Source organism: Chelon labrosus (genome assembly GCF_963514085.1).
Source record: "Chelon labrosus genome assembly, chromosome: 10".
Taxonomy (NCBI): Eukaryota; Metazoa; Chordata; class Actinopteri; order Mugiliformes; family Mugilidae; genus Chelon; species Chelon labrosus.
In genome coordinates, this window is record NC_140360.1 from 106,231 (window position 1) to 124,642 (window position 18,412).

Sequence of the window (18,412 nt, forward strand, 5' to 3'; positions counted from 1 at the left end):
GGGCTGAGGTATTGGATCGGACGGCTATAGTTATTTTTTCCGATATCCGATCCTGAAATTTTGACCAATATCGGGCCGATACCGATCCTAAGTATCGGATCGGGCCATCCCTACACATTAGCTCCGCCCCCATGAAACCAGCTCAGAGCCTGCTAGCACATTTAGCCAGTTAGCTCCTGACAACCAGGAAGTAACCTCAGGAACAGGAAGTGTTACCTGTTGACGGCGTGTCTGGTCTGAGCGTAGCGAGCTGCGACCGCCACGTTGTTGAAGATGCAGAACCCGTTGGACTGGTTGGTTTGAGCGTGATGACCTGGAGGTCTGAGAGGAGGAGAAGAAGAGAGAGACACGTGATTGGTCCGTTTTCAGGGGATCAATCGCATCATGAATCAGCTGTAGTTGTTGTTGTTACCTGACGACAGCGAATCCATTCCTGAGTTCAGAGGTCATGACCCGGTCAACAAGCTGGAGAACTGAACCCACCGCCAGCAAACACACCTGGAAGGATTCCTGACACACACACATCTGTTAGAGCGCTCACATTTACTATTCTCTACTGTGTAACTGAACGTCTCGTTATCTCTTGATGATTTACTGGACAGGAAGTGACCCTGACAAACAGGAAGTAAATCCTTTCTACTCTGAGTGGAGGTGTAACCCGTCTGGGGCTCAGGTGAGTCCTGGTTCAGGTCTTACTGGGTGGACGTAGACCGAGTCGTATCTGTTGGACAGAGTCTGCAGCTCCGTCTGCGTCATGGTCTGAGTCGACCTCATCTCGTCCACGTAACGTTTCCTGCAGCGACACAAACGAAGCGTCAGAACGACTCTCAGAGTTTCTGTCAGAGGACGTTTCAGAGCGACTCACATGTGAGCCAGGAGCAGCTCTTCTTCTGAAGCTTCTCTGGGCTGAAACACAAAAACACAACAACACCATCCAGCTTGTTCTTCATCAAACATTAACAGGATTTAACTTTAACGTCTGGTCACAGCCGCGTCGCCTTCCAGCTGAGACCTGGTGTCAAGTCTGACACGGTCACTGGTCACGTTTGGTTTAACAGATCAGAATAAGTGACGCGTGTTTCTTCTAGGGCGGCTAGAAATAAAATAATGAAGGAATGAAAATAATCAATTATCTAAATAATCAATTAATCCTCAGGTCAACTTCAAAGCTCGGAGTCATTAGCATCTGGAGTCTCTATTAACCTGATGAACAGGAAGTGGTCCTAACAAACCATTAGCATCTCCATTAGCATCTCCACTAGCATCTCCACTAGCATCTCCATTAGCATCTCCACTAGCATCTCCACTAGCATCTCCATTAGCATCTCCACTGGCATCTCCACTAGCATCTCCATTAGCATCTCCACTAGCATCTCCACTAGCATCTCCATTAGCATCTCCACTAGCATCTCCACTAGCATCTCCATTAGCATCTCCACTAGCATCTCCACTAGCATCTCCATTAGCATCTCCACTAGCATCTCCACTAGCATCTCCATTAGCATCTCCACTAGCATCTCCACTAGCATCTCCATTAGCATCTCCACTAGCATCTTGGTTGCCCTCCATCCAACCACCAGACCAGACTGGACTGGCTCAGAGGCTCCAGAGTTCATTCAGTTAAGTTAGTAATTATTTTATTCAGCGTTCTCATGATCTGTGTTTTATTTTGAAAGTCGACCAGACTACGGTTCCTGTCTGACTTCCTGTCTGACTTCTTCTCTGTTCAGCTGGAACACAACGCGGCGCCTCCCATGGAATTGTGGGTAACCTCCACTCTGCAGCAGTGAGACAGCAGGTCTCGTCTCTCCAGCTCCTCCATGATGGACGTCACTCGGTCTGGACTCTCTGGGTGACTGACGACAACAACGATCTGATAAAGCTCCAGAACAATCAATCTGAATTAATTAATTAATTAATTAATAAATAAATAAATAAATAAATAAATAAATAAATAAATCACAGCTTTGGCTCATTTTCATCTAATCATTATGAGACAACAACCAGCCTCATGTTGTGATCCAGACACAGTCGCTGCTAAACTCCTGGAGGTTAATCAGTTATCAATTAATCGTCATAGCAACATGAGGCGTTCAGTGGTTACCTGGGCTCCCATTGGTTCTTGTGGTGAGTGAAGACCTCAGAGTAAACGAGCCCAGTTCCTCCGTCGGCCGCTCTGCTGGACAGATCCTAGAGACACAGAGATCAGCTCGTCTCCTCTCTGAGTGGACAAATTCAACTCGTCTCTCTCTGAGTGGACAGAGTCAGCTCGTCTCTCTGTGAGTGGACAGAGTCAACTCGTCTCTCTGTGAGTGGACAGAGTCTCTCTGAGTGGACAGAGTCAACTTGTCTCTCTGTCCACACAGAGTCAACTCGTCCTCTCTGTGAGGACAGAGTCAACTCGTCTCTCTGTGTGTGGACAGAGTCAACTCGTCCTCTCTGTGAGTGGACAGAGTCAACTCGTCTCTCGTCTCTCTGTGAGTGGACAGAGTCAACTCGTCTCTCTGTGTGTGGACAGAGTCAACTCGTCCTCTCTGTGAGTGGACAGAGTCAACTCGTCTCTCGTCTCTCTGTGAGTGGACAGAGTCAACTCGTCTCTCTCTGTGTGGACAGAGTCAACTCGTCTCTCTGTGTGGACAGAGTCAACTCGTCTCTCTCTCTGTGAGTGGACAGAGTCAACTCGTCTCTCTGTGAGTGGACAGAGTCAACTCGTCTCTCTGTGAGTGGACAGAGTCAACTCGTCTCTCGTCTCTCTGTGAGTGGACAGAGTCAACTCGTCTCTCTCTGTGTGGACAGAGTCAACTCGTCTCTCTGTGAGTGGACAGAGTCAACTCGTCTCTCGTCTCTCTGTGAGTGGACAGAGTCAACTCGTCTCTCTCTCTGTGTGGACAGAGTCAACTCGTCTCTCTGTGAGTGGACAGAGTCAACTCGTCTCTCGTCTCTCTGTGAGTGGACAGAGTCAACTCGTCTCTCTCTGTGTGGACAGAGTCAACTCGTCTCTCTCTCTGTGTGGACAGAGTCAACTCGTCTCTCTGTGTGGACAGAGTCAACTCGTCTCTCTGTCCACTCACAGAGTAAACTCGTCTCTCTGTGTGGACAGAGTCAACTCGTCTCTCGTCTCTCTGTGTGGACAGAGTCAACTCGTCTCTCTCTCTGTGAGGACAGAGTCAACTCGTCTCTCTCTGAGAGGACAGAGTAAACGAGGAGCGCTTGTTGAGACTCACCAGCGTCGCCAGGCGGCCGCTCAGATCCTCCTCCCTGCTCCTTTCCATCCTCCCTCTCCTCTTCGCCTCCTGCAGGCTGCCTCCTCCTCTCTTCCCCTTCTTTCCCTGACCAGTCTGACACACAACCGCCTGGAATACAGACGCAGAAGAAGAAGTGTTCACACAGCTCAGAGGAGAAGAAGAAGAAGACGACGTGTCTTCACCTCACTAGTTATGAAGGAGCTGAGGTCAAGGTCCAGACCAGGTAGATCATTCACTCAGTGTGTGTGTGTGTGTGTGTGGTGTGTGTGTGTGTGGTGTGTGTGTGTGTGGTGTGTGTGTGTGTGTGTGTGTGTGTGTGTCTGTGGGTGTGTGTGTGTGTGTGTGTGTGTGTCAGCTGACCGACCTGAGGCGACAGACGAGGAGATCTTCTGACTCCTCCACTTCCTGGAGGTTCTGATCCAGACTCCATCACTGATCCACCTGAACGACAGAGAGATGAGACGACAGGAACACGCTACAGCTAACGGCTAACAGGCTACAGCTAACAGGCTACAGCTAACAGGCTACAGCTAACGGCTAACAGGCTACAGCTAACGGCTAACAGGCTACAGCTAACAGGCTACAGCTAACAGGCTACAGCTAACGGCTAACAGGCTACAGCTAACAGGCTACAGCTAACGGCTAACAGGCTACAGCTAACGGCTAACATGCTACAGCTAACGGCTAACAGGCTACAGCTAAAACGCTACGGCTAACAGGCTACAGCTAACACGCTACAGCTAACGGCTAACAGGCTACAGCTAACAGGCTACAGCTAACAGGCTACAGCTAACGGCTAACAGGCTACAGCTAAGGGCTAACAGGCTACAGCTAACGGCTAACATGCTACAGCTAACGGCTAACAGGCTACAGCTAACAGGCTACAGCTAACAGGCTACAGCTAACGGCTAACAGGCTACAGCTAACACGCTACAGCTAACGGCTAACAGGCTACAGCTAACACGCTACAGCTAACGGCTAACATGCTACAGCTAACGGCTAACAGGCTACAGCTAACACGCTACAGCTAACAGGCTACAGCTAACACGCTACAGCTAACGGCTAACACGCTACAGCTAACGGCTAACAGGCTACAGCTAAGGGCTAACATGCTACAGCTAACGGCTAACAGGCTACAGCTAACGGCTAACAGGCTACAGCTAAGGGCTAACAGGCTACAGCTAACACACTACAGCTAACAGGCTACAGCTAACACGCTACAGCTAACGGCTAACACGCTACAGCTAACGGCTAACAGGCTACAGCTAAGGGCTAACATGCTACAGCTAACGGCTAACAGGCTACAGCTAACGGCTAACAGGCTACAGCTAAGGGCTAACAGGCTACAGCTAACAGGCTACAGCTAACGGCTAACAGGCTACAGCTAACGGCTAACACGCTACAGCTAACGGCTAACAGGGTACAGCTAACGGCTAACAGGGTACAGCTAACAGGCTACAGCTAACAACGGCTAACAGGCTACAGCTAACAGGCTACAGCTAACGGCTAACAGGCTACAGCTAACAGGCTACAGCTAACGGCTAACAGGCTACAGCTAAGGGCTAACAGGCTACAGCTAACAGGCTACAGCTAACGGCTAACAGGCTACAGCTAAGGGCTAACAGGCTACAGCTAACAGGCTACAGCTAACGGCTAACACGCTACAGCTAACGGCTAACACGCTACAGCTAACGGCTAACAGGCTACAGCTAACAGCAGCTAACAGGCTACAGCTAACAGGCTACAGCTAACGGCTAACAGGCTACAGCTAACGGCTTTTGATTCTTCTTGTCTTTTAAGTTTCTGTGACTTTACTGCATCTTTTCTTTTTTGTATTTTCTAGTTTATTTTATATTTGTACATTAGCGTCACTAAGAGAAACTCTTCAGTAGAGTTCAGTAGAAGTGAGATTATGTAGATTAGACCTCCAGGAGGTCTGATTGGACCAATCAGCGTAGCCACTGAGAGGCGTCATCACAGTCAAACTCATTTCCTGTTTCTGTCAGTGAGCATCAGCAGCCAATCAGCTCCTTCCTCTCATTAACCTGATGTGACCTGTGACACCAGTCGTTTATTTTCTGGTTCTATTTGTTTTATTGTCCAGTCTACTGGTTCATGTCTCTGTCAAAGATCCTCTCTGAGTGAAGATGCTTCACTCTGTCACTTCTCTGGTCAACACAAACATCAACATCTGGAGCTGAGACCCGCCTCCATTCTCCTCCAGCCTCAGCGGGTTAACATGAACTCAGCTGATTATTAATGTTATAAAACAAAGAGGCTGTAGTAATGTAGACCACTGCCACGTGAGATAAAGGAGATTCAACCAGAACCAGAACCAGAACCAGAACCCTCAGCCTGCCCACTGTAAATAAAGCAGCTAGCCTGTTAGCCTCCCTGCTAGCTGCAGACAGTTCGCGCCGTTGAGCTGAAGCCAGAGACCAGCTGAGAAAGAAACGAGCAGCCTGAGACTCACTGGACGCTCCTGGCTCCGCTGCTCTGGCTCAAACTCTGGACCAGGTCACAACAAACCTCCTGCTGGTGTTTCTGTCTCAGCCGCCGGGCGCCAACTGACCACCATCACCGTCGCACACGCATGACGTCACCGGGCAGGGCGACGGCAGCGGCGGCGCACACCGGTGACGTAACAGTGGAGGGGACGTTTTTAAATTCAGTTTAGTTTGTTTAAAGAAACCTTACTGTTAAACATTACCCTGTAATTAGACTGTAGTAGATTTATCTTCCGTTTATCTTTTTATACAAACGTATTTATGTTTATTTATTTTATTTTTCTTTTGTTTGTCAGTGTCCCTGCTGCTCTGAGCCGGTGGACATTATGATGTAAATCTAAAGGACAAATAAAGTCTACGAATAAATTAATGGCACGTTAAAAACAAATAAAATAATATTAATTACTGACTGAACCGTACAGACTCCAGACTGTACATGAGTATATTTAGTTTAGTCTAACCTTATAGAACCCTTGAGACTTCCCATGATGCACTGGGCTCCTCTCACATTAATTATCTTTGTCAGCTGTTTGATGTGTTTGTGTTGTTTCTAGAAACAATGACGATGAATCACACGAGTCTGAAGAAGAAATAAAGAAGGTTGAGTTTTAATGAAACACCACCAGAATAAAAAACTGAATAAAAACACAATCCTGTCCACGTAGAAAATCACAACCCTCCTGTTTAATGGAAATCAAATCAGACGGAGAAGCTGGAGGCGCCGCCGAGCGATCAGCTGACAGAGAGCTGGAGGCGCCGCCGACAGAGAGCAGGAGGCGCCACGGAGCGATCAGCTGACAGAGAGCTGGAGGCGCCGCCGAGCGATCAGCTGACAGAGAGCTGGAGGCGCCACGGAGCGATCAGCTGACAGAGAGCTGGAGGCGCCGCCGAGCGATCAGCTGACAGAGAGCTGGAGGCGCCACGGAGCGATCAGCTGACAGAGAGCTGGAGGCGCCACGGAGCGATCAGCTGACAGAGAGCCGGAGGCGCCGCCGAGCGATCAGCTGACAGAGAGCCGGAGGCGCCGCCGAGCGATCAGCTGACAGAGAGCCGGAGGCGCCACCGACAGAGAGCTGGAGGCGCCACGGAGCGATCAGCTGACAGAGAGCCGGAGGCGCCGCCGACAGAGAGCTGGAGGCGCCGCCGAGCGATCAGCTGACAGAGAGCCGGAGGCGCCGCCGACAGAGAGCTGGAGGCGCCACGGAGCGATCAGCTGACAGAGAGCCGGAGGCGCCGCCGAGCGATCAGCTGACAGAGAGCCGGAGGCGCCGCCGAGCGATCAGCTGACAGAGAGCCGGAGGCGCCGCCGAGCGATCAGCTGACAGAGAGCCGGAGGCGCCGCCGACAGAGAGCCGGAGGCGCCACGGAGCGATCAGCTGACAGAGAGCCGGAGGCGCCGCCGAGCGATCAGCTGACAGAGAGCCGGAGGCGCCACGGAGCGATCAGCTGACAGAGAGCCGGAGGCGCCGCCGAGCGATCAGCTGACAGAGAGCCGGAGGCGCCGCCGAGCGATCAGCTGACAGAGAGCCGGAGGCGCCACGGAGCGATCAGCTGACAGAGAGCCGGAGGCGCCACGGAGCGATCAGCTGACAGAGAGCCGGAGGCGCCGCCGAGCGATCAGCTGACAGAGAGCCGGAGGCGCCGCCGAGCGATCAGCTGACAGAGAGCCGGAGGCGCCACGGAGCGATCAGCTGACAGAGAGCCGGAGGCGCCACGGAGCGATCAGCTGACAGAGAGCTGGAGGCGCCACGGAGCTTAAAACTCATATGTAGTGTTTTAGAGAAATCTGACAGGAGGATGGAAACCTTCACAGCTGCTTCAGTATGTGTAGTGTATCACACGTCTCCATAGCAACGGCCTCCCCTCCATCTGATTGGCCGACTGGAAGGAGCTCGTAGATGATTGGACGTTCCATCACAAACAGAAAGTTTTTATCAAACATGTCAAAGATCTGGAGACATTAAACATCATCCGTTCATTCATTCATTCATTCAGGTATGAACTCTAAAGATGAGACATTTATTTTGAAAGTCCTGACACTGATTCTAATAATGATGGAATATTTCAGAATAAAAGACTTGTGTTAATAAATCTGTTTCTGTCTGTGAATGAAACGTCCTGTCTTCTGTCTCTGTGTCCTCCTCCTGTCTCTGTGACCTCTTCTTGTGTTTGTTCTCCTGTCTCCGTCCTCCTGTCTCTGTCCTCCTGTCTCTGTCCTCCTGTCTTTGTCCTCCTGTCTCTGTCCTCCTCCTGTCTCCGTCCTCCTGTCTCTGTCCTCCTGTCTACCTGTCCTTGGCTGAGCGCAGGTCTGTGGTGATTGGGTCGTGCTGGATGGTCTGGTGAAGCATCAGAGCCAATAAACCGGCTCGGTTGGTCATCGCCGTCCTCAGGTTCCTCTCCTGCTCGAAGAGCTCGTCCAGCTTGTACCACTGAGAGACAGACGGAGACATTTGGTTAGAGACGTGTCCCCGGAGACGTCCCCCTGTCCCCTGTGTGTGTCTGTCTCACCACTCGGACCCTCTCCAGGTCCACCTCCGCCCTCCTCAGCTTCTCCCAGCAGTAATGTTTGTTACACTTCCTCTTGGACACTCGACAGAACTCCCCCGTCGGCTCGAAGACGTCTCTGACCAGAGGACAGCCGCACACCTCGTCTGCCGGGACCTGAGGACACACACGGAAAACTGGAGACAACCGAGGACATCTGAGACCTGAGGAGGTGAAGAGGACGGAGACGTACCTTTGGGTCTCTGGAATGTTCCGGACATAAAACCTGCAGCCGTTTACAGTAGGTCTTACTCTGAGGGTTATAGACGTCACAGAACAACCTGGTGGCTCTGAGGGACAGGGGACAGGGACAGGGACAGGAGACAGGGACAGGAGACACGTCAGAGACACGGTAAAGATATCAGAGACATGAGAGACAGACAGGTGGTCTTACCCCTCTATCCGTGTTGGATACATGGAACCAAAGGAGGTCTGACTCTCGTACTGGAGGACGGAGACAGACGGAGACAGGACGGAGACAGGACAGAGACAGGACATTTTAATTAATAAGTCGTATGAATGCTAATTAATTAGCTTCACCACCAACACGCTAACACTGTAGATGCTAGGTTACCTTAGCGTAGCATCGCTCCATGTGACGCAGCGCCACCTTAGGGTTGACGGGATGACTGCAGGACACGCAGAAGATCTGAAGGTCTGTGTCCTCACCGTCACCTTCTGTCACCTGGAGACAGAGACAGAGAGACAGAGAGACAGAGACAGAGACAGAGAGACAGAAACAGAGACAGAGACAGAGAGACAGAGAGACAGAGACAGAGAGACAAACATTAATCAGAGACAAACTAACAGACCAATCAGTGTCTCCATGCGTCTCCGTGTGTCCCTCAGTGTCTCTGACCTCCTCGTGCTGTTGGACCTGCTGTAGTTTGGCGTTGGCGATGATTCCTTCCAGTTCGTGGAAACGTTTCTCCATCTGTGTGAGTCGGAGTCTCGCCGCCTGCTGCTCCTTCCTGATTCGCTCCAGCTGTCTCCGCCCCATCTCCTCGGCAACGCAGGGACTCTGCTGCCACTGCTGGATCCTCTGAGGGAGGATCTCATAGATACGACTGTGGGACAGAGACAGGACAATCGGAGACAGGACGATCAGAGACAGGACACTCAGAGACATGGCGATCAGAGACAGGACACTCAAAGACATGGCGATCAGAGACAGGACACTCAGGGACAGGATGATCAGAGACAGGACACTCAGGGACAGGACGATCAGAGACAGGACGATCAGAGACAGGACACTCAGAGACATGGCGATCAGAGACAGGACACTCAGGGACATGGCGATCAGAGACAGGACACTCAGAGACAGGGCGATCAGAGACAGGACACTCAGGGACATGGCGATCAGAGACAGGACGATCAGAGACAGGACATGACACTCAGGGACAGGACACTCAGGGACAGGACACTCAGGGACAGGGCGATCAGAGACAGGACGATCAGAGACAGGACACTCGGAGACAGGACACTCAGAGACATGATGATCAGAGACAGGACACTCAGAGACAGGGCGATCAGAGACAGGACACTCAGGGACAGGACGATCAGAGACAGGACACTCAGGGTCAGGACACTCAGAGACATGATGATCAGAGACATGACACTCAGAGACAGGACACTCAGAGACATGATGATCAGAGACATGACACTCAGGGACAGGACACTCAGGGACAGGACACTCAGAGACAGGACACTCGGAGACGTGGCGGCCATGTTGGACCTCAGACTCACTTGGCGGCCAGCTTCATGCCACAGTCCTCGGAGCAGTACTTGGAGTTGGACCTCGCTGGTTCCACGCATCCTGGACCCAGACACTGCCTCAGAGCCCCGCCCACCTCCTTAGCCCCGCCCTCCCCCACCCGCTCGCTGTGCCGCACGCGCTCCCTGTGGCGTTGCTTGACTTTGTGGCGGCGAGGCTTCACCTCCTCTTTAGGAGCAGACACAGACTTCTGAGGAGACAGAGAGACGGACAGGAAGTATGACATCAGAGACGAGACGGGACGCCATCGGTGACATCATCACCAGTGACATCATCGGTCAGGTGATCACCTTCTTCTCCGGCTTCTTCTCTCGTCTCTTGACGTGTTTCACCTTCACCGCCTTCTTCCTCAGAGAGTCAGACTGAGCGTCCTCCTCCTCTTCCTCCTCCTCCTCCTCCTCCTCCTCGCTGCGCCACACCTGCAACAGGAAGTCACGTCACAGGAAGCACCTGACACCTGTCTGTCAGCTGATTGGTGGAGAATACTCACTGACCAGGTCTCTGTACCCGGCGGCTTTGTACTGCTCGTAAAGCTCCAACTCGCTCTCACTGAAACATTCCTCCTCTTCGTCCTCCTCCTCATCATCATCCTCTGTCTGATGCCCCGCCCCTTTTCTCATCAGACTCCGCCCCCTGCTGCCACTGCGACCCATCTCCTCGTCTTTGACTCGAAGCATCTTCTGTTCAGAGAAAAATAAATCAGCAACAGTTATTGATCACCAACTCAGCTAACAGCTAACACTAAGCCAACAGCTAACAATAAGCTAACAGCTAACACTCAGCTAACAGCTAACACTCAGCTAACAGCTAACAATAAGCTAACAGCTAACACTCAGCTAACAGCTAACTCATACCTAACAGTTAATACTAATAGCTAACACAGCGCTAACAGCTAACACCAAGCTAACAGCTAACCCTGAGCTAACAGCTAACTCATAGCTAACAGCTAACACTCAGCTAACAGCTAACACTCAGCTAACAGCTAACACCCAGCTAACAGCTAATACTCCGCTAACAGCTAACTCATAGCTAACAGCTAACACTCAGCTAACAGCTAACACTCAGCTAACAGCTAACAATAAGCTAACAGCTAACACCCAGCTAACAGCTAACAATAAGCTAACAGCTAACACTCAGCTAACAGCTAACTCATACCTAACAGTTAATACTAATAGCTAACACAGCGCTAACAGCTAACACCAAGCTAACAGCTAACCCTCAGCTAACAGCTAATTCATAGCTAACAGTTAATACTAACAGCTAACACTCAGCTAACAGCTAACTCATAGCTAACAGTTATCAGGGGCTGGATCAGGAGGTGGATCAGGGGCTGGATGAAGGGTGATCAGGGGCTGGATCAGGGGCTGGATCACGTACCCGGGCTCGGACCTCACACTGCCTGAGGCGACACTTCTGTCTGATTTTGTTGGGACCTCCAAACTTCTTCATGTCTTTGCAGAAGTCACACTGAGCGCAGTCCTCCGTCCTCAGGCAGGCGTCACACTCTCCACACATCCGGGCCGAACGCTTGATCTGAAACACGGACGCTGAAACGTTAAGAAGCTAATAAACTGTTCAGCTGTCACACAGAATGAAGGCTGGTAGAGGTGGCTTTGCACCTGTGAGCCCCGCCTCCTGTCAATCTTGGGCTGAGGGGTGGAGCTTCCATCTCCGTCAGTTTTGTCCTCTGGCTCCGCCTCTTTGTCCTCCTTCTCTTTGGTCTTCTTTGGGCGGAATTTAATCTCCAGAGACGAGTCTTTGTCTGTAGAAGACACAAGAGCTAAGAGATGGCTAGCAGCTAACACACAGCTAGCAGACAGCTAACACACAGCTAGCAGCTAACACACAGCTAGCAGCTAACACACAGCTAGCAGTCAGCTAACACACAGCTAGCAGCTAACACACAGCTAACAGTCAGCCAACACACAGCTAGCAGCTAACACACAGCTAGCAGCTAACACACAGCTAGCAGACAGCTAACACACAGCTAGCAGCTAACACACAGCTAGCAGCTAACACACAGCTAGCAGTCAGCTAACACACAGCTAGCAGCTAACACACAGCTAACAGTCAGCCAACACACAGCTAGCAGCTAACACACAGCTAGCAGCTAACACACAGCTAACAGTCAGCCAACACACAGCTAGCAGCTAACACACAGCTAGCAGCTAACACACAGCTAACAGTCAGCCAACACACAGCTAGCAGCTAACACACAGCTAGCAGTCAGCTAACACACAGCTAGCAGTCAGCTAACAGTTAATGCTAGCAGATGCTAACTCCTCTGTGGCTTTAAAACAGGTTCACTGAGTCCAGACTCAGTTTAAACACTGTCTCTAGTGGACTATTGTCTCTAGAGTGGACACTGACCTCTGCAGGACGGACAGTACCAGACTCTGATGGACTTCGCTGCTTTCTCTGAAACTCCAACACAACCTCCATGAAACCACTCAGTGCAGCTGTCACACCCTCTGATGGACAGACACAGAGACACAGAGACAGAGACAGAGACACAGAGAGACAGAGACAGAGACACAGAGAGACAGAGACAGAAAGAAAGAGACAGAGACAGAGAAAGACACAGAGACAGAGAGACAGAGACAGAGACACAGAGAGACAGACAGAGACAGAGACACAGAGAGACAGAGACAGAGAGACAGAGAGAGACAGAGGGACAGAGACAGAGACAGACACAGACACAGACACAGAGAAAGAGACAGACAGACAGACAGAGACAGAAGGAAAGAGACAGAGACAGAGAAAAAAGAAACAGAGGGACAGAGACAGAGACAGAGAAAGACACAGAGACACAGAGAGACAGAGACAGAGGGACAGGTTAGTGTTGACCTTCCTGTTTGTCTTCAGATCATTGATCAATAAAGTTTCCTACATCATGAAACAGTTGATGTCCGGTTTCCTGCAGACACAGTAGACGGGAGCGTTGCGGGTTTCCATGGCAACCGGTCCTCCTGCATCTTTACCTGCTCCTCCTCCTCCTCCTCCTCCTCCTCCCCCCTCCTCCGGCCCTCCCCCTCCTCCCCCTCCTCCTCCTGCAGCCTCAGACTGAAAACAAACAAACAAACAAACAGGAGACATTTCAAAATAAAAGCCTGGACCGGTTGGTGTCAGTGCCCGTGAGCAAGGCACCGCCGCTGACCCTGCTCCGTCTCTGCTCCTCCAACCAGACTCCGTTCATTTTCCTGCACATTTTAGAGCCCGTGCTGGTCAGTTACTCTCCATCAGCAGCAGACTCACCATCAGACGCTGCGAAGCCTCCGCCCACGAAGAAGAAAGAGGAGAAGACGACGAAGAAGAAGAAGAAGAGTCCTCCAGCTGAACCTGCAGCTTTTCACTCTTTTCTCATTTTTACTCAAATCTGCAGAAATCTCTTTGTTTCCACTGCGGTTTCTTCTTCTTCGGTGGTGTTTATGGTGAAACATGTGGAGGCGATGGAGCCACGCGTCGCCCCCTGCTGGACGGGAGTCAGCTCAGACATTATGAAGTCTGTAGTCATTCATCTTTATTGACCCCTTCATGTGACCGTCCAGTCAGAGGGCAGGTGCCTTGCTCAGGGGCACTGGAGCCGTGGACGATGCTGATTCTCTGAAACCTCTGAAACTGGTCCAGGCTTTTATTTTGGAATCTCTCTGTTTGGTTATTTATCAGTCTGTCCTCTCTGGGCGTCCAGCAGGTGGAGGCATCGACACACGGGACCAGACCTCCTGCAGCACATCAACATCTGGGACGTCTGAGAGATCTGGGACATCTGGGACATCTGGGACATCTGAGAGGTCTCCCCCTCGTCACTCAAACACTTGGAGCCTTTAAAAGACGTCCTGTCCTCCTGGAGCATAAAAACATTTAGTAGTAAACGACCTTGTTTAGGCCACGCCTCCACCAGCTCATCTACATAAATTACCAAAGAAATATTAAAAGTAAAATAAAAGGTTGTGAGATCAGCTGATTGTCTGAAACAGATCAATGTCTGATGGTCACATATAAACGATGACTGAGTGATGATCGGTGATGAATCCATGAATCAGCTGATCAGAGTACAGAGGCCACAGCTGATCGGTGCCCGGGCCCCTGAGGAGGAGGGTCCGGCTCTGCTGAGGGTTAAAAGGAGGCGCTGGAGGCGGAGCTTATCAGAGACACATGAACTCTGCAGAGAAACCAGGAGAAGAAGAAGAAGAAGGAGCTGGAGGTGAAACACTGAGTGAGTCTGAAACCTTTTTATTTATTTAATGAAAAAACATGAGCTCATCAATCAGAGTTTTAAGTTTGTTTAATTGTTTAAACTGATTTAATTTGATTGTGAATCAGATGGAATGAGTTTAAAGATGTTTCGTTTCATCGTCTGACTGCTTCCTGTTCATCCTTCATCACTTTTAGTTTATTTCTGTGTAAACAACAGGATGGATGTGATGTCACACTGTAACCACTCTGATGTCACAGAGGGCGGAGCTAACAAAGACCCCAGCCGATCAGAATGCATCGTGAGCCAGCCAAAAGCCAATGGGATGCTTCCTCACCAAAGCACAGGTGAGACCAGTGGCCAGTTCATTAGGTACACCAGTGTTGACTGATGATTGATTGTGGAGGGTGGACATGAGACGTATCCAGGAACCAGCTACAGCTCAATAGTTCTACACAGCTGGACCCACTAGTGTACCCAATGAAGTGGCCAGGGAGCTGGACCCACTAGTGTACCTAATGAAGTGGCCAGGGAGCTGGACCCACTAGTGTACCCAATGAAGTGGCCAGGGAGCTGGACCCACTAGTGTACCTAATGAAGTGGCCAGGGAGCTGGACCCACTAGTGTACCTAATGAAGTGGCCAGGGAGTGGAGATGTGAACCAGTGAATCATAAACACATGAAGAGCAGAGATTCTGATCTGAGGTCAGGCTAACATCTGGATCCACTTCCTGTATGAACCAGAGACAACAGGAGACCACTTCCTGTTTCAGGAAATCTATATTTGACCCTGAGCTCAGACTGACAGGCTGAGGACACAGCCAGCTGATCTGGTTCACCTGAGAACACCTGGTGTTAAAGAGCAGATCTCTACCTACCGCTGGATCAGAACCATCAACAGCTGCTGGTTGACTTGGAGACATGATCCAGATGTTGGAACAAGATGGAAAGACTCTCACATGTTAAGATCTGATTTATTTCCTGAGTTGATTCTAGTTCAGATTAGTTTCTAGTTTAGTTTGGTTCTCAGCTCCGAGGCCAGAATCTTTTAAAAGGCTCTAGAGATCTGGACTCTAGAGACCAGATCAGTGTTCACACCTGGACTCTAGAGACCAGATCAGTGTTCACACCTGGACCTGTTTAACCTGGACACTAGAGACCAGATCAGTGTTCACACCTGGACCTGTTTAACCTGGACACTAGAGACCAGATCAGTGTTCACACCTGGACCTGTTTAACCTGGACACTAGAGACCAGATCAGTGTTCACACCTGGACCTGTTTAACCTGGACTCTAGTGACCAGATCAGTGTTCACACCTGGACTCTAGAGACCAGATCAGTGTTCACACCTGGACCTGTTTAACCTGGACACTAGAGACCAGATCAGTGTTCACACCTGGACCTGTTTAACCTGGACTCTAGTGACCAGATCAGTGTTCACACCTGGACTCTAGAGACCAGATCAGTGTTCACACCTGGACCTGTTTAACCTGGACACTAGAGACCAGATCAGTGTTCACACCTGGACCTGTTTAACCTGGACTCTAGTGACCAGATCAGTGTTCACACCTGGACTCTAGAGACCAGATCAGTGTTCACACCTGGACCTGTTTAATCTGGATCAGGTGTTAATGTGAAAGCTGATACTGATGCTCAAAATGGCCGCTGCTGTTTCTTCCTGCAGAGGTGGCTCCTCCCCCTCCTCCCCCTCCTCCCCCCATCTCTCAGAAGATGGAGGACGCTGACAGTGATGACTCTTTGACGGACAGCTCCTCCTCCACCAGTGACAGCTCTCGACTCCTCCTCTCCAGCTCCTCCTCTGCGTCGTGGACAGGTGAGTTTATCATTAACCTCTGACGGCGCCACCTGGAGTCAGGGATGGGTTTGATTTTAAAGTATGTCTGAGGAGAACATTGATTCATGACTTTACATTTGCTGCATTAAGCTAACCACATGTTAGCATGATAACTGTTAGCCTAGGTGGCCTCCAGATGCTAACAGTTGCCTAGCAACAGTTGATGCTAAACACATTTGTTGTCTCGTTGTCTTCAGGTGTTGACGCCTCGTCAGCGTCTCCTCCTCCTCCTCCTCCTCCTCCTCCTCCTCCTCCTCCTTCATCACAGTCGTCCTCCTGTAACAGACATCATCATCATCATCATCATCATCATCAGAATCGTCTGTCCTCTACTAAAAGCTCCGCCTCCTTCAAGACAGACGCCGCCCACATCAAGGAGGTAGCTGGAGATGGTGAGTTCATCACGGCCTGCCGACGCTTCTGTCCAATCAAATCGTCCGATTCAAGTCGTCACGATGGACGACCAATCAGAGCTCAGATGGTCTGGCACTGAGGAGGTTGTAGAGATGTGGAAAATGTTTCAGAGGTCCTGAGTTGTCTGAAGAAGACTTTGTTTGTGCTGCTCTTCATCTCTGAGGAGGATGAAGGTGTGGCTCGTTAAACGTTGTCCACTATGTCCCAGTGTGGACAGGAAGTCTCCAACTGAGACAGAAAACGGTTCAAACTGATGGAACAAAAAACAGACACTCCCCACATCAGAGTTTATCAGCTGGACCAGACTACAGCTGTGTTATCTCTGAACGCACACACACACACACACCCACACACACACACACACACACACACGCGCGCACACACACACACACACACACACCCCCCCACACACACACACACACACTTATTGTCGGTTTAGGCTTCGTAGCTATGGCAACGTTTGACACGTTTTATTTGAACGTGTAAAGTTTTGATAAAGATCTTTGTAGATAAATAAAATCGTTTTGAAAAGCCGAGACAAAGACGACTGGAGGAGAACGTCAGCTTGGTTCTGGTGTTTTTAGTTTGAGGAGATGATCCGTATTTTAGAACAAGCTGTAAAGTTATTTATTTATTTAACCAGAAAGAATCATTCAAGTTTGTTTAACTGATGTTTTACCTGTTTACTGGTCATGAAGTAACTGGCCAATCAGGACACAGCACATTCAAGACCCGCCCCCATGAGACAATGAGACAAACTCATCTGGACTAGAAGACGTTTCCTCCAAGTGTTCAGCTCTAAATGATGGTGGGGAGTTTAGGTTTTTATCACCTGAAGGTCACATGACTAGAGTCTGGACCTGGACCTGATACTCACCAGGACCTGGTCCTGGACCTGGTCCTGGTCCTGGAGGAACCTGTACTGATCCTGTCTCTGTCCTGTTGTCTCTGCAGACTGTTGTGTCCACTGTCTCCTGGCCTGTCTGTTCTGTGAGCTGCTGTCCATGTGTTCTGCGGTGGGGGAGTGTCTGGCGTGCGGAGTGGGCGGGGCCGGGTGCTGCGACGCTACCACTGGCTGCTGCTGCTGCTGCTGCGTGGAGGCGGCGGGGGAGGCGGCGTGCACGGAGGAGGCGTGTCAGGCCGTGTTGGAGTGTGGACTGCTGGAGGACTGCTGCGCCTCCTCCGACTGCCTGGAGATCTGTCTGGAGTGCTGCTCCATCTGCTTCCCAGCGTAGCGGCCAATCAGAAGACGGGTGCATGATGATGTCACAGTTCTGATCTGGTCAAAGAACCATGGGACCGCGTTCAGTCCAGATACCTGGATGTGTTCTAGCCCCGCCCCCTGTGTCCACAGCTCACATGTTATTTATTGACAGCTAGCTTAACAATGTTTAGCTAAATCTGTAACTCTCCAGACAGTTCACACAGCTCAGTGATGGCTAACCATGAACCAGGCATCTACAGCTAACAGTTAGCTATCAGTTGACTAACAGCTATCAGTTAGCTAACAGCTAGCTAACAGCTAGCTAACAGCTAGCTAACACTTAGCTAACTGCTTTGAAACTTCAGAAATGTCCAGTTTCCTCTTCCCCTGTAAACCAGGACCTGAACAACAGTTAACTTCCTGTGTGTTAGCTTATAACTGACTAAGTTAGCTGTAGCATTTGAAGGTAACAGTGAGCTACGCTAGCTAACTTAGCAGTTAAACCGGTTCTCCTGTTACTCAGATTAAAACACTAGATGAGAGAGCGAGGGGTCAGAGGTCGAGGTCTGTGAGGTTGTTTTCCGTCTGTTGTTCCGTTCATCGTGTTAAAAGGTCACAGCGGCTCGGTCCGATACCATCCTCCCTCCATCATCACCACTCCTGTGTTTGTTTG

At 50.5% G+C, this 18,412-nt stretch overlaps 3 protein-coding genes across 6 annotated transcripts; 1 reads left to right on the top strand and 2 right to left on the bottom strand.

The window, feature by feature from the left end:
* Positions 1-99: 99 nt before the first annotated feature.
* Positions 100-5,895, bottom strand: hdac6 (histone deacetylase 6). 2 transcript variants are annotated; one of them, XM_084553792.1, is made up of 9 exons: positions 5,775-5,851; positions 3,610-3,686; positions 3,225-3,353; positions 2,105-2,190; positions 1,772-1,856; positions 866-906; positions 697-793; positions 413-510; positions 100-321 (listed from the first exon to the last, which is right to left on the bottom strand). In XM_084553792.1, exons 1-9 carry the CDS (start codon positions 5,821-5,823, stop codon positions 213-215), a joined length of 771 nt encoding a protein of 256 aa, XP_084409918.1. In that variant the 5' UTR covers positions 5,824-5,851; the 3' UTR covers positions 100-212. The 2 variants fall into 2 exon arrangements, with proteins under 2 accessions (XP_084409918.1, XP_084409919.1); XM_084553793.1 differs by having other exon boundaries at positions 101-321; positions 5,719-5,895.
* A 1,431-nt stretch (positions 5,896-7,326) lies between these two features.
* cxxc1a (CXXC finger protein 1a) lies at positions 7,327-13,061 on the bottom strand. Of its 2 annotated transcripts, XM_084553785.1 has the most exons (13): positions 12,961-13,061; positions 12,441-12,541; positions 11,690-11,832; positions 11,448-11,603; positions 10,565-10,750; positions 10,361-10,489; positions 10,043-10,260; positions 9,156-9,363; positions 8,871-8,981; positions 8,691-8,740; positions 8,490-8,586; positions 8,261-8,413; positions 7,331-8,181 (listed from the first exon to the last, which is right to left on the bottom strand). In XM_084553785.1, the coding sequence occupies exons 1-13, from the start codon at positions 13,023-13,025 to the stop codon at positions 8,035-8,037; spliced, it is 1,764 nt and encodes a 587-aa protein (XP_084409911.1). In that variant the 5' UTR covers positions 13,026-13,061; the 3' UTR covers positions 7,331-8,034. The 2 variants fall into 2 exon arrangements, with proteins under 2 accessions (XP_084409912.1, XP_084409911.1); XM_084553786.1 differs by lacking the exons at positions 12,441-12,541; positions 12,961-13,061 and having other exon boundaries at positions 7,327-8,181; positions 11,448-11,617; positions 11,690-11,780.
* An 84-nt stretch (positions 13,062-13,145) lies between these two features.
* On the top strand, positions 13,146-18,299 carry LOC311494645 (uncharacterized protein). Of its 2 annotated transcripts, XM_084553795.1 has the most exons (5): positions 13,146-14,286; positions 14,485-14,612; positions 15,951-16,100; positions 16,319-16,513; positions 17,490-18,299. In XM_084553795.1, the coding sequence occupies exons 2-5, from the start codon at positions 14,486-14,488 to the stop codon at positions 17,768-17,770; spliced, it is 753 nt and encodes a 250-aa protein (XP_084409921.1). In that variant the 5' UTR covers positions 13,146-14,286; position 14,485; the 3' UTR covers positions 17,771-18,299. The 2 variants fall into 2 exon arrangements, with proteins under 2 accessions (XP_084409921.1, XP_084409920.1); XM_084553794.1 differs by having other exon boundaries at positions 13,146-14,612.
* Positions 18,300-18,412: the final 113 nt, after the last annotated feature.